At 39.9% G+C, this 14720-nt stretch overlaps 1 protein-coding gene across 1 annotated transcript in view; it reads right to left on the reverse strand.

The window, feature by feature from the left end:
• Positions 1–14720, reverse strand: part of PTPRQ (protein tyrosine phosphatase receptor type Q) — a 126862-nt gene that overhangs the window by 94403 nt on the left and 17739 nt on the right. The window contains 8 exon segments of the mRNA XM_042467980.1: positions 854–877; positions 880–903; positions 906–1055; positions 3585–3599; positions 3602–3654; positions 10645–10870; positions 11591–11702; positions 12596–12756. Coding sequence (XP_042323914.1) covers positions 854–877; positions 880–903; positions 906–1055; positions 3585–3599; positions 3602–3654; positions 10645–10870; positions 11591–11702; positions 12596–12756 — 765 coding nt within the window.

Consider the following 14720-nt stretch of genomic DNA (forward strand, 5'->3'; position numbering starts at 1 on the left):
TCCTTGCAAAATCCAGAGAAAAACTAAGGCCTGAAACAGATGGGCCAAAGGGTCCTTCATGGGCTGTGATGGAGGTGTGTTGTTTAGACGCTGCACACCCCAAACATAGCCGAAACCACCCTGATGCCTCCCCTACACCAGAAGAGCCAGACTGAAAGGAAAGGGGAAAAACCTGCTCCTTTTCAAAGGCTAGTTGGAATAATAATAATAAATAATAAAATAAATTTTATTTATATCCCGCCCCTTTGAGGTCAGTCGGGGCGGCTAACCAATAATAAATACAATACAATATTATACAAAATTCCCCTCTCCTCCCCCCCCCTAAAAAGTTATTAAATCACTTATAATAAAACCAACATTAAACAACATAACACTACACACCATTACAAAACCGACAAACAAACAGCAACTGTGGCAGCAATCCACTCAAATTTCCAGAGAGGACCTTAGGGACTCTCATGAGAAGAGGGTTCCTGAGGCTGGGATTACTAGTCCAGGAAAGGCCGGCCGGAAGAGATCCGTCTTGACAGCCTTTTTAAAGCTGTCTAAAGATGTCATTGACGGATCTCGTCCAGCAGGTCGTTTCCAAACAGTGGTAATGGGTCATTGGGGTGAGTGGTGCTGGAGCGGCCCAAACTCCCCTTTGGGGCAGTCTGTTTTGCCTCTAAGTTATTTTAAGCAGGTTTAGAGAGGGGGAAATGGATTCGGTGTAGAATTGGCCTTACGCCTTGTATCAGTCCACACTCAAATTGAGGATTTTGGCCTGCACCATAAAGACAATTTGCCATGACGGTGGTGTGAACCACTTCATTAGAACCAAACACCCAGAAAATAAATCTTAGTCTTTCACTACTTACATTACATTCTGGCAGCCTTCAGACAGAAGGTCCTCCACTTTGAGAAAACATCTTTCACTACTATCCCACTCCTTGCCATGCTTCACACAATTTTGAAACTGGTTATTTTTCCATTGGGCTGTCGAGGCAGAAACCAAACCAGATTTACTGCAGAATAGTTGAAAGCTTCAACTGTGAGATTCACCACTTTGCCTGGAGCTTCAAAACAAAATCAAAATCAAAACAAACTTCCAGAAGGAAAATATTTCCCTACTGATCCTCCTTAAACCATGTAGATAGAGGTTTTCAACAATTAAACAGACCCCACTGCTCAGTTGTACCTCTCACTCAGAACACAAGGTACACCTGCTGAAATCCCTCCTTTTATACATCGTAAAAACGTGCAGGACTTCTCCTTTTCCTTTGAACACCTTCTGAATTCCATTCTATAGCTGTCAGAAATGCATTGAGTCTTTCTCACTGAGGCTGACCTGTTAATAGTAAATGCAGTGTGTAAGACCTTCCTCCAACTCTTAGGAGGGGTGATGCCACTGCAAAAGGTCCAGGCTGCATCTCAACTGCAGAATTAAAGCAATTTCATAGCACTTGAACAGTCGTGGCTCAGTGCCATTGAATTTGGGATCAGTAGTTTTGTGAGTTATTTGGCCTTCTCTATGAGGGTGTCACAACAAACTACAAACCAGGATTCATAAGATAAAGCCATGACAGTTAAAGTAGTGTCAACCTGTATTAATTCTGTAGTGTGGCAGCAGACCATATTAGATATGCAAAAAAACTGCCTTCATGCTGCCTTATGTCATGAATTCTCCCCACACTTTTTATGTTTGGTAACACCATATAGGCAATGGGTATGTCATATTTCTAAATTCTGGATTATTTTCAGACGAAGGGGATATGGCTGTGTTCCTCAGTGTCCTTTTATTATCATTATTTCCAAACAGCATGCTTGTATAAATAAATAATAAAAGAAGATTGAGCTGCTTGTACTCCTGTTATTATCCTGAATCCTAAGGCTCAAACATTGAGAATTCTTTGGCTGATTCTGCCTACTTGACTATGGTATATTCTAAATCTGTGCAAACTCAGGTGAACACATCGGGACGTCTAGGCAGATACAGACAGCTATTATTGTTTTGACCAACCATGAAATAATGAAACAGACACAATAGTTGGATTAAGCAAGGGCCATTTATTTACCTATACTATAGCCTATTTAACTGTTTGAGGCCTGTGAATAAGCAAACTGGAAAAGGGAGGGTCAACGGTGTGGGGACCGATGAGGCCCAGACATCCATCTATGAAACCTCCCCAGCTATCCTTGGATAAAACACCAATCCTGAGAGAAATCCAAAGAGATTGGTTGCTATCTCACTCATCTCTGGAAGGCCAAACCTGGAGGGATTCCTCCCAAGCCCCATGACTTTAAAGAGAGAGTAAACCCCAGTTCATTCCTAAGGACAGACTCCTTAACTCACACACCCATGGTCCTATGCCCCATGGAGGCAGTTCCAGAGGACAACCCACACCACAGTGGGGTGCCAAGGTGTATACTGATCTAATACAGTTGGCCTCTATCCACTTTTTTTTATGCATGGATTCAAGCATCCACAGCTTGAAAATATTCCAAAAAGTATAAATCCAAGAAGCAAACCTTGATTTTGCCATTTGATAAGGGGCACCATTTGTTATGCCATTATATTTAATGGGACTTGGCATCAATGGATTTTGTATCCAGAGGGATCCTGGAACCAAAACCCGAGGATAACAAGGTCCCACTGTATTACAACACTACTTCAGGCTAATTGTCCAAGTCTCAAACAGAACAGTAAGTGCAGGCAAAACAAAGAACAAAAGAACAACAGTATGGGGAAATTCCTAGCTGGCCTCTAGACAACAGCAAAATCACACTGCAGCTGTGGGCAGGTGTTGGGTCTCTGAAATTCACTTGACACACCACACACAGGGGTGACAACGTGAAATAGTGTTCTGCATTCACCCCCATTACATGACATCACTCAGCCAATCAGCCAGCACTGACCCTTCAGACCAACAAGTAGGCCCTCTCTTCCACAGTGCTTTTGCTGTGCAGTTTGTGGCCCAACAGAGTCAGGTTTCAGTCTAATCTATTTCATACAAGTGACTGCACAACTATTTATCATTTTCCCAAGCTCTCCTGGAGCAGGACTCGCTGATAAACAGATTGGTCTTAATGAGTATGCAATTTTTTTTAGAAAAATTGAGATATAAATTATTAACATGACGAATTTAGGTTATAATGCAAATTTAACATATACAGTACATGTATGTAATAAATTGAGACAATTTAATATTTTTTTAAAAAACAAAAGGTGTTTTAGCCTATAGGCAAGTTGGGCACAGGCACTGTGAAAGTCAAATATCTCCAGCCCCCCCCCCCCCAAAGGTGGTAACTCCGCATTTGGAAAGGACACAGTTTTTAATAACCAAAATAAAATAGCTTTTCATTCGACAAATATTGGTTGCCTTTGCTTTGGAGAACTGCAGTTCATGTAAGGAGCATGTAAATGTTCTAAAAAAACAAAACAAGGGAGGAGCCGAAGACCTGTGTGCATCCCAATTCTCTGCGGTCCATTATCTAAATAACTAAGCTTGTTCTGTAGTAATCTGAAAAGTCAGCATGCGTAACAACGTTTTAATTTTTCTTAACACTAGCAAGCTAATTAAAAACACAGTTGCAAATCAAGTTACCACTTTCTGCAGTTTGAAGAGAAATGGGTCACTAAACACTCCAATGCCTCACAATTTTTCAGCAGCAACCGGCAATTAAAGAAAAAACAATAGCAATTATTTTTCAGTAGCAATTGCAAGGCAATAATAACCAGCATACATAACCTGTAACCTAAAAACTTTAAGAACAGAGGTGTTGAACAGAGGGAAAGCTTTAATTTGAAACAAAGAACTGTGCAAAAACACACAAGTGGATGCTGCATACCTCCTGCTCCTTAAACTGAATAACTTGTAGATGAATGCACTATTTGCAATGTACATGATCCTGACTTTCCCAAATATAACATTCCATATCTTGCCAATAGTCCGAGGCTTCTGGGAAATCATACAAGGGGAATAAGTCTGTAATTTATTGTAATTATGCTATATTTTATAATAGAGCACAGGAACATAAAAACATTGCAGTATGTGGGATTGGTACATCCTATAGAGGCTAGAGAAGCTCTAGAGCAGGAGGTGGGCAAGTGCAGCCCATGGATCACATGTTTCCTGAAGGCCCCCAACAGTCCTCCAAAGCCTTTGCCCCCTCAGTATTTAAGTGTTTCAATTTGAGCCTATCCCTGGAAACTAGTAGAAAATGCCACAAACAATGAAACAGCACCTCTACCTAGACAATCCTACTAATCCTTGTTTCACTCACCAGTCCCTCTTACAATGCCAACAGGAAATGATACAACATCGCTTTTTTTTTCAAAAAATAAAAGGAGGATATCTGAGCTTCCTGAGGAGATGGTCTGGAGGGAATGAGCCCCTTTTCCTCCACATTATTGCCCAAGTCTTCTATAGAACAAGGATATGGAGACATTTGCCTACTTTTCACTACAAGATAGTGACCTCTGTCCCAATGCACACAGTAGGGACTTTCCTTTTTCCAATTAGAAGCAGGGAGAATTGTGGGAGTGGGAAAGGGACCTGGTCCTTCTGATGTGCTGGTGGTCTTTCCCCTCAGACTCTAGAGCTCCATAGGTTTTGCTCAAGCTAACTGAAAGAATTGACTGAAATAGAGAAGATTTTTCAGGAAATAGGAAGATCATAGATAATTCTAGACAAAGATGCAGCTGTATACTAAGACTCTATTGCTTCTAACCACAATTTGTGAACCATATGCACCCTAAAACCTGCTCTAGAGCATTTCCTTCCATCCATGAACATTCTAAGGATGCACAGAGTGTTGCGGAAGGAGAAGGGTTGATGATTCTGATATAGTAGGTGGGACCAAGCTATGTATCAATTAGATCCTGCCTAAGAGCCTGGCAACCTACTGGTGGACTGGGGAAAAGACTCCTCTCTCTGCTAGTCATATCATCATAGAATAAACAGAGTTGGAAAGAGCCAGCTAGTCAAACCAGCACCTCCCCCCTGCCATGTAGGATTTGACACAGTGATTAGCTCTCCTGCACATCAACACATCGAACAATGTGCCAGAAGGAAAGCAGAGAAATGGAAACCCATCTGCTAATATTGTTTTTTACATGCCACTGTCTTCTGTCTCCACCATTATACTTTGGAAAGTACAAAACAGGAAAGGGGAAAGTTTGTGGGGGGTGGTAGGGCCAATAGGAAGATCTCTGAATGACCATGAATTTTGTTAGAGTCAGTCAGGAATCCTCTTCTGGGTTCAGACTTTAATCCAGGGTGAGAACAACTTTAAGATGCCAAGGTTTGCCTTCCCTTTCAGGAGGGTCTTTTCAAGACCTGAACTTGGGCGGGGGGTGGGGGGTAGTCCAAACCTGCAGCAACTTTGCTGGCATATGTTATAGGGTTTTTTTTAGATTTATATCACAGGGGGGGGGGTTGTGGGGGGTTTGCAAGAGTTTGTTCAGAAGGGGGTTGTTATTGTCATTCTCTGAGCAGTGGTCTCATTGGAAGGTGCAGACCATACTGGGTGACACTCAAGAGTGTGTGTCACCCTGGTGGGGGGCAAGGTGCTGCCTTCCAAGTCTGGCGCAGTCAACCGCCACACTGGATTCAGAAGGATGGGGTGGGGAGGCTGGCCTTTCTGAGTTTGACAGACATGCAAGTACTGGGAGGGGGCAGAGACTGGTTTCCAGGTCCAGTGTATTTGGAAGGCTAGGGTGATTATGGCTTGTTTTCCGAGCATGGTGGACTCAGAAGGCCTGAAGGAGAAAGGAGGCTGCCTTCCAGGTCCGGAGGATTCAGATGACTGAGGAGAGGTGGTGTGTACAGTAGTGTCTGGCTGGGAGGCAGGGAGGGCAAGAGAGCCCGCAAACACAGCTGACACAACCTTGAGTCACACCACTGCTCTGAGGCTGAGAATGTGACTTGCCCAGGGTCACCCAGTGAGATTCATGGTGCCAAGAGGGTTATCGTGTTCTCAGGCTACTAATCCAACACTCAAACCACTACACCACATTTCTTTCTATATCTTTCTGAGAGTATTTAAATTTATGGAAGACAGTTTACATTTAGTACAACTGAAATTCAATACTGTACTTTGTGGCTTCAAACCTAGAAGTTTATCGCACCGGGGTTAAAACGTTCCCCAGTGCGTTCTAATGTGGCCCGCACTGGGCGCTCACGGAATGTGACAGGAACGCAATGGGGCCAAGAACCCCATTTTACTGCACACTGGATGCCGCCTTTGCCACCGGGCATTCCAATCGCGTTCCCATTGAGTGTTCCAGAGGGCACCATTTCTGAGAACTGTTTTAAAGCATTCTCAGAAAGGGCGTCCCCTGAACTCAATGGGAACGCGATTGGAATGCCCGGTGGCAAAGGCGGTGTTCCAGTGTGCAGTAAATGGGGTTTGGCCCCATCGTTCCCATCACGTTATGTGCACGCCCGTGTGCGGGCATGTTAGAACGCACTTTGGAATTTTAACCCTGGTGCGATAAACTGTCCTAGAGTTATGATTCTGTAACTGATTTGTATTCACAAGCCTATGTATTGATGATCATGGTAAATTGCCTTGACCATTAGGTCCCCCCCCCTGCTTTACTAACATCGCAGCAGTTGTGAATGGACAGAGATCGTTCTCCTGTCTATGCAGTACAGATCTTCCTATCACCCATTTAGCCAATGATCTTCCAGTGCGAAGAAGATTGGAAGAAATACTCCCTTTTGATTGTTGCAACCAGAGGGACTTGCTGCCCCTAGAATTCATGATTTGAAGGGGACACAAGGGCCATCCATTCCAATCCCCTTCCATGCAGGAACACACAATCAAATTACCCCCAACAGATGTTTAAAAAGGAGACTCTACCATACTCACCAGGAAGTGTGTTCCACTGACAAACATGTCTTACTATCAGGAAGTTCTTCTAATGTTGAGATGGAATCTCTTTTCCTGTACTTTAAATCCATTGTCCAAGTCCTATTCTTTGGGGTGGCAGAAACAAACTGTTTCTATCCCTCCTATGACTCCCTTTCAATATTAAACAGGGCTTATCATATTGCCTCTTAGCATCTCTTCTCCCAGGATAAACATACCCAGCCCCCTAAGTCTCTCCTCATATGGCATGGTTTCTAGACCCTCGTGATTTGGTTGCCTCCCTGGAAACACTCCAGTTTGTCTCAACATCCTTTTTGAAATGTGGTGACAGAAGCTGGACACAGTATTCCAGGTGAGGCCTAACAGGAATGCATCTCTGTCACTCACAGTTTCTGATGCTTGGTAAAGCTGCACTGGAAAATGGTGTCAGTCCAACAGATCTAGGATCTCAGCCTACATCTTTTTAGTACAGTGTTTAGGTACACTTAAAAATATAATAAAAATACTATAACCACCTTCAGTTGCTTCATTTTTTTTCCTGTTGGGCCACCATCCCCAAAAGGGAACAGCAGAAACAGAAAACATCCAAAAGCACAAGAATAAGTTCAGAGACAGGACAGGCATCAGTATTAAGAAAGAACAGAATTAATAGGACTGTTTATTCCTTAGTGACAAGATTGGGTTAAGAGGTATATCAATGTATTTTATATCTATATCTAATTATCTGAGTACAAGAAAGCAGAAAGATCTACACACTTTAGCCTTTAAAAGTATAACACTGAAAAATGCAAGGAAATTGAAAGCTGCATTCTGCCAACATATCATGGCCATTTTAGAGCCAAATAACCTAAGTGACACGCCATGCAAAGAGGCTCACCCCGTATTTTATGTTAATAATACATCAGCATAGAAGGTTTGCAGATGACCTGCTAATTTGTCAAAACTGCCAGTCGCGATGAGATTGTAAATGGGCCACTATGTGGGCAGTGTGTCATCTGACTCCACAAAATGGCAATGTGTATGAAGAAACTCATAGGGCCATACTATAAGGCCAGAAGCACATTTCAAATAATATATAGATCTAAAGAGGCTGTAATGAACATTAGCTGGACCAAGACCATTTATAGCAATTACCTGCACATTCCAAACATTCACTCCAGTTAAAGGCTTCGCAAAGAGAGTAAGTACCATTTCTGTTCTTCTATAATACCCTGCCTCAAAAAAGGTAGTTTTAAACTCATTCTCAGGGTTTCTATCTCATGAACTGGGATGCTGAATGCTGCTTCAGTCACATTCAAATTCCAAATCTTTTTATGTGCTTGTACGACCGCACAAGTCCCACCTCATATTTGGAGGCAAGGCGGCAGTTTAGCCAGGTCAGTATGTGCATTCTAACCCTGGATCTATAATCACAGTGCCAGTGCTATATAATACTAGTTTCTGAATGTGATGTGCAGCAACAACTGAATCACTTTCTCATTTAGTCATTAATAATATACATAGCTCAATTGATTAAGCAGGCTTCATGTTTCAAAACATAAGCAGTGAATGATCTGTACTGTGTATTCATTTACATACAGTTAAGTTTAATGCAAATATATGATTTGATTCTATGATCTCTGATGAATAAGCCATCAACAAGTTGCTCCCCACACGGTAAAATTCCATTTAAAGGGTTTAGTTTCCAGTTCATGTGCATTCTCTCCTGCAGGTTGCTGATATGTTTTTTAGAGCCAAGAGTAATTCTCAAAGTATCAAAAGAATCACCTTTCACCACCTAAAAGCAATTCAGTACTATATGCATTTATTATGTTTTGATAAAGAATTCTGACAGTCTGTACTTTTATTTTCTTCTGTTGATTTATTGATTTGTATTTCTTTCAGTAAAAAAATGTTTTTGAAACTAAATGTAATATCTAGGACAAGTAATGGAAACTGCCCTTGGCCAGCTTAGCCATAGGATCTTGGAGGGGCCATCCCCCATCACCACAACTCCACATGTTTTACTTAAAAAAAAAAAAAGGTTCAAAATAGCCTCCCACATTCCCTAGAAGTAGGTGAAGGGCAATTTTCCCTGGGCTGCTTTAGAAGCGAGAGAAGCCTTTAAAAAAATTCATCTGGAAGCCAGCAAGAGTGCCAAAAGCATGACAAAATTGCCCCCATGCACCACAGTGAGTGTGGGACATTTCTATCACAATCACTTTTTTTTCTTTTTTTCTTTTTAAAAGCGGGTATGGAGGGGCCTCAAAGATTTCAGGACAGCATATCTAGGACAAGTTCAAATTCAGGCCTTGAATTCATGTCTGAAATACTTTAGACATGATGAGGTTAACTGGCCTGTCAACTCCCATGTATGAGCTGATAACTACATTCAGTTCAGTTTTTCAGTTTCAGCTGTTAGAAACAACCGCATATATTGTGATACAATACCAAATATCAGTGTACACTGGTTTGTTCAAAATTTTCACACTCCTGTTACATTTTTCAGGATTGTGGTCCCTAGGATATGCACCCATACATTTGTACATGTATGTTTGTGTCCTGAATTATGCTGAACATATGTGGAGTGATGCACATAGATCTGTTATTTTAAAATGTGTACAATATTGCTTTATTAAAACAAACTTTATTCATAGAAAAACTCAGGGAAACATTGAGTATTATAATGCACGAAAAAGGAGTTTCTGCATTATTCTGCAAGTAACCTACACAAGAGCAAAAATAAATACTGTGACGTGGTCTGAAATTGTGTTTTCCATGTTGATAGAGATTTGCTTTAAGGAGTACAATAACAAGTACTCTCAACTGAGTGATTAAATTAATATAATCCTTAAATTATAGTGGTTAAACTATAGTAGTTAATGTTTTTGATCCAAAACCAAAAGCAGTTTGAATAATTTATTATCTTCAGTGACTGAGACAGGCAAGACTAAAAAAACTGAAATATATTGTCAAAACATCCCAGAACCCTGCTGAAAAGGTTGCAAAATCTTCCAGAGGTGCTCACATCCCATTCCATCCCAACAGCATAGGCCACAGCATTAGGTTATGAAAATATGTCAGAAAACTTTCATTCTGTCTGGAAATCAAAGTTCCTCATCAATGTACCACATAGCTTGTATCCAACACACTCTTAACATGAACAGAATACACAACCTTCTACCAATACCTCATTGGAGCCATTAACCTTACTTTGTTCCATCAAGCTTTTAATGAAACTGAGATGAAATTAACATTTGCTTCCATTTCTCAAAATTAAACTCAAACATCTGCAAAGTAATTTGTATTAATGATGCACTGATGATATACCATACCAATAATATATCATGAAGCTTTGTAGTTTGAAGTTAGGATTTTCATATCTATCCCTTCCCTATCTAACCATAAATAATAAATAACCAGAGACAAAATGGAGAGTGATAAAACAAAAGTCTTTCTTTGGTCCAAAACACACTACAGAAATAATCCAGTCTGAAACCACTTTAACTGCCCTGGCTCAGTGCTAGGGAATCCTGGGAACTGTAGTTTATTGTGGCACCAGAACACTCTGACAGAAGACTAAATGTCTCCTAAAATTACAATTCCCAGAATTCTCAAGCATTGAGCTAGGACAGTTAAAGCAGTCTGAAACTGGATTGTCTCTACAGTGTGTTTTGGACCAAGGTTAGCCATTTATTTTGTGCAGAGCAAATGGTAAAATAAGGAATGATTTGATAGGTTTTCATCTCCTACCATTTCATGTTATAAATATATTTAATCTATAGTTTACAAGTAATTGGAAGGGTTACCTGAATTTCGTAGGTTGTTCCAGGGTTGAGATTGGTGAGAAGGACTTCCAAACTGTCTGGCTTTGTTGTAACTTGAGTGTAGGTATTTTGTATCCAAGGGCATACCTCCTTATATTTGACAGTGTAAGATATAATCCTCCCATTTGGATGAGGGGGGGTGTTCCAAGAGAGAAGAATTCCTGCAGAACCCACTCTTTCTCCGGCAAGGAAAACAGGAGGTCCTGGATCTGCAGAAAGGACATCATTTGATTAAATTATTCCTTCAAATGTTCAGAACTAATGCATAATAGTTAAATATTTTATAATCTCATGGGATTTTTAAACAGAAAAGTACAGCTAATATGAGGCTGGATTTCTTAAGAACTCTTATAAAAGATGATTAAATATATTTTGGAACACCAAGTACATTCTTTCCATAAGAATTCAAAAAATGGAATGTTGAAATATTCATAGACAAAACGGATCCTGGTGCCAATTTAGTTTTTAAAACATCGTACACAAGCATCAACCTTTTGTAACTGAAGCTCTATAAAATTTTGTGGAACTGGACTTCTCCAATAAATCATGGACTTTTTTGCATTTTGTCAAGTATATTATAAATGATGCCACTCTTCATAACATATTGGATTTACTGGAAAAAATAACTCATTGTATTACAACATGCTACATCTCCAATAAGCATTACCAGTGAGCATGCTAGCTGAGGACTTCTGAAGGCTATAGTCCAAACAAATACTGTATTAACATTTCCAAGTTGTACTTCTAAATGCCATTGTTGTCATAGTTTCACTTCTCATTAAACACATCAACAATTTTAAAAATGAATAATCTATAACAGTTTAACACAGAAATGAACAGACTCTAACGGAGAAGTAGTAATACCCTCAAATCTGCAAGATAGATATCTATCTAATTTTAACCAAAAGGAATTTTTGCTGTGAACTCACTAGTTACATTAGTTGTCACTGTTTTGCTGACAGGTGAGCTGTACACTGAAGAGGTAACGGAAGAAAGAGTCACACTGTACATTGTTCCAGGAGTGGTGTTTGAAATATCAGCCTAGAATATGAAATTAACTCAGTTAGAACTCAGTAGATCTCAATTTAAACAAAAAAGGAAAAAAGGAAGGAAGGAAGGAGCAAGTGTTAAATACATGGCATTAATATTACTAGTGGTCACAATATACATCACATTTCAAGATAAATATTTTAAGTGCTCTTGTTACATTATTGAAATATATAAACTGTCTACTAAGCCCATAAAAAGGCAACATTAAAAAATATTAATTTTATTCCATCAACCAATAGCTTTTTTCAGTGGCTTTATCCATTTCATCTTTAATGGCTTTGCAGAGTTCTCATGCTAGCATCTCACAGCAAAACACATCTCCTAGAAAAATTTGTACCGCTGTCACACCTTGAAATATAACATAACAACAACATAGTCAGCATTCAAATAAAGTACCTGTGCCTTTGCAGCTCCAGTTAAAAAAAGAAGCAAAATAAAATGAATAACCATGGTATTTATATTATTTTTTGTTTTGTTTTCCAATACTGGAATCAAAGAGTGCTCCTATAACTTTGTGATGGCTTAAGAGGGAAATGTTGCCTGCATTAATGATTTAAGTCCAGATCTTACTGGCAAGTACACAATTAATGAGCCTGTATTACTCAATAGCTCTGCCCTGCCTTTGTTAAACTATTCATGAACCCTTAAATGACTGGCTAGAGGTCTGTGGCACACTCCGTAAAAGTATCATAGCTGTTGTTAAGGCAACAAAACCATAGATGTTGAAATTTGCTCCCACAAATTTGGCATGTGTACTTTTGGATTCTCATCTAAGTTTAAAAGCTGAAGGAGAGAACGTCATGCTTGGCCAATTTTCCTATCAGCTCAGTACATAAACAATTGCTGACTATCCAAGCATTTTAAAACAAAGGCCCCCCACATACCTGATACTCCCCACCTCCCACTTCTTGGATAGAAACAAAGCCATGAGGAGGTGTGAGATGCACATGAAACCTTTCCACGTATCCATACGGTAGCCTCCAGCGAAGAGAAAATGAATGTGATGACACATTGAAGACTTCAACCTTCTCTGGCTTTTCAGGCTCTTGAAGAGAATTTATTTACACATTACTATTTCCACTGGACATATTTCCCACTGGAGCAGCTACTAGATCTATTGCCACAGTGGAAGTGAATCCACTTTCGATTTTACAGCCTATCCTCCTGCAGCTATTCCAGGTTGTACACGACCCATCCAAATGATGGATCCTGTTCCTGACAGAGGTTTGGCACCAAAAGAGCTTCCGTACAACCCACAGCAGCTGTGAGAGGAACACCTATAAAACCAAGACTGGATTTGTAGCAATGGAGCCACTAGCTTCCCTGTTTCTCATCCTTCTACCCCAAAACCTCAAGAGGGCATAGCCACAGTGGGCATATCTTCATATACATCAGCAGTCTGTGTCTCATGACTGGGATAATCAAATAATAAAAACTGAGAAATCTCTAAATTCCATTCTTTATTTATTTAATAAATATCTGGCCTTTATCCCAATATGGGAAATTACAATATAAATTAAGCAGCTTACAGTATAAATTAAAATGTTAACTAAGAACAATATACAATGTACAAAGGTTTTTCAAAATGTAAAAAATCCAATTAAAATTAATTTAAAACAATTAAAAATACATTCAACACATTGTAAAAGATATAACACATCCCACTGAATATCTTTCTACTTCAGCCAGTTAAAAACTGAAGGCCTGTTATAAAAAGGCGTTTGCTTGTTGGTGAAAAGAGGGCAGAGAAAAGGTCTACCAAGCCTCCCTTAGCAGGGAGTTTCACAGCTGAGGAGCAACAACCAAGAAGGCTCTCTCCTGTGTCCTCACCAGATAGGTATGTGAGGGTGATGGGCCCAGGAAAAATCCCTCCCTCGAGGATGGTAAGACTTGGGCAGGTTCATATGGAGAGATGCAACTTTCCAACAGTCTTGACAAAACTATACAAGGCTTTATAGGTCCTAATCAGAAATTCACATTATTCCCAAAGACTGGCCAGTAGGCACTGAAGCTATTTATGATTATCATTTATTTATAAAGCACCATCAAAGTCCATGACACTTTATAAGTGGTTTACTAATGTTAATTTGACAGTCCCCTGCTTTCAGCTTAAAAAGACTCAATACCAAGGAAAAAAGGATAGCAGTGTGGAAGAGGACTAAGTCCAGCAGATGCTGACTGCAGTTCTCTCCCTCTGAGGCCACAGAAGTGGCAATTGGGATGGACCTGCTTGTCCTAGGCATGATGGGATTATATTACGAGGAATTATATTTCAAGGTACTCATATTCCATATAATCAATCCCAGTAAGCAGTCTAGATGCAGCATTTGAGACCTGTTGAAATTTATGGACAGTTTCTAAAGGCAGCCCAATGTAGGTTGTATTACAGTAATCCAAATGGGATATAATTAAGGAATGTGTTATCACTGCCAGATCTAAGATCTCCAGGAATGGGTGCAATTAGTGTACTAATTTTAACGACAAATGTGCTCCTAGTCACTGCTGAAACCAGGGCATTCAGGAGCCAGGTTGAGCACAAAAATGCACCCAAGACAGAAGTCTTGATTTTATGGATTATAACCCCATCCAGCACAGCCTGAATTCCTATTCCTTAATTTGTCATTTCAGTGAACACAAGCACTTCCATCTTGTCTGGATTAATCTGTTCACAAACTGAACATATTCCTACTGTATAAATAAATGCAATAAATACCATACACAAAGACTGCAACACCTTACTTTTTCTTCTACATTTTTTAAAGAATATACTAGACACTCCTTCATTTGTACCTGAGAATAACTAGTGCTGGGGAATGTTTTCACACAACACTCATAGTTAAATCAAGAGTGAATCCTGACCAGTGGAAAAATAAATCAGATAAAAGTTTCAACTGGAGTTTCTCTTTTAAAATGCTCTGACTGCATTACAGGTACAACGAACGCACTTATACGATCTGATTCTTTGAAATGTTTCTATGAATTGCACATACAGTAGTTTCTACTCTAATT

This window comes from Sceloporus undulatus, chromosome 5, assembly GCF_019175285.1.
Source record: "Sceloporus undulatus isolate JIND9_A2432 ecotype Alabama chromosome 5, SceUnd_v1.1, whole genome shotgun sequence".
NCBI classification, from domain to species: Eukaryota; Metazoa; Chordata; class Lepidosauria; order Squamata; family Phrynosomatidae; genus Sceloporus; species Sceloporus undulatus.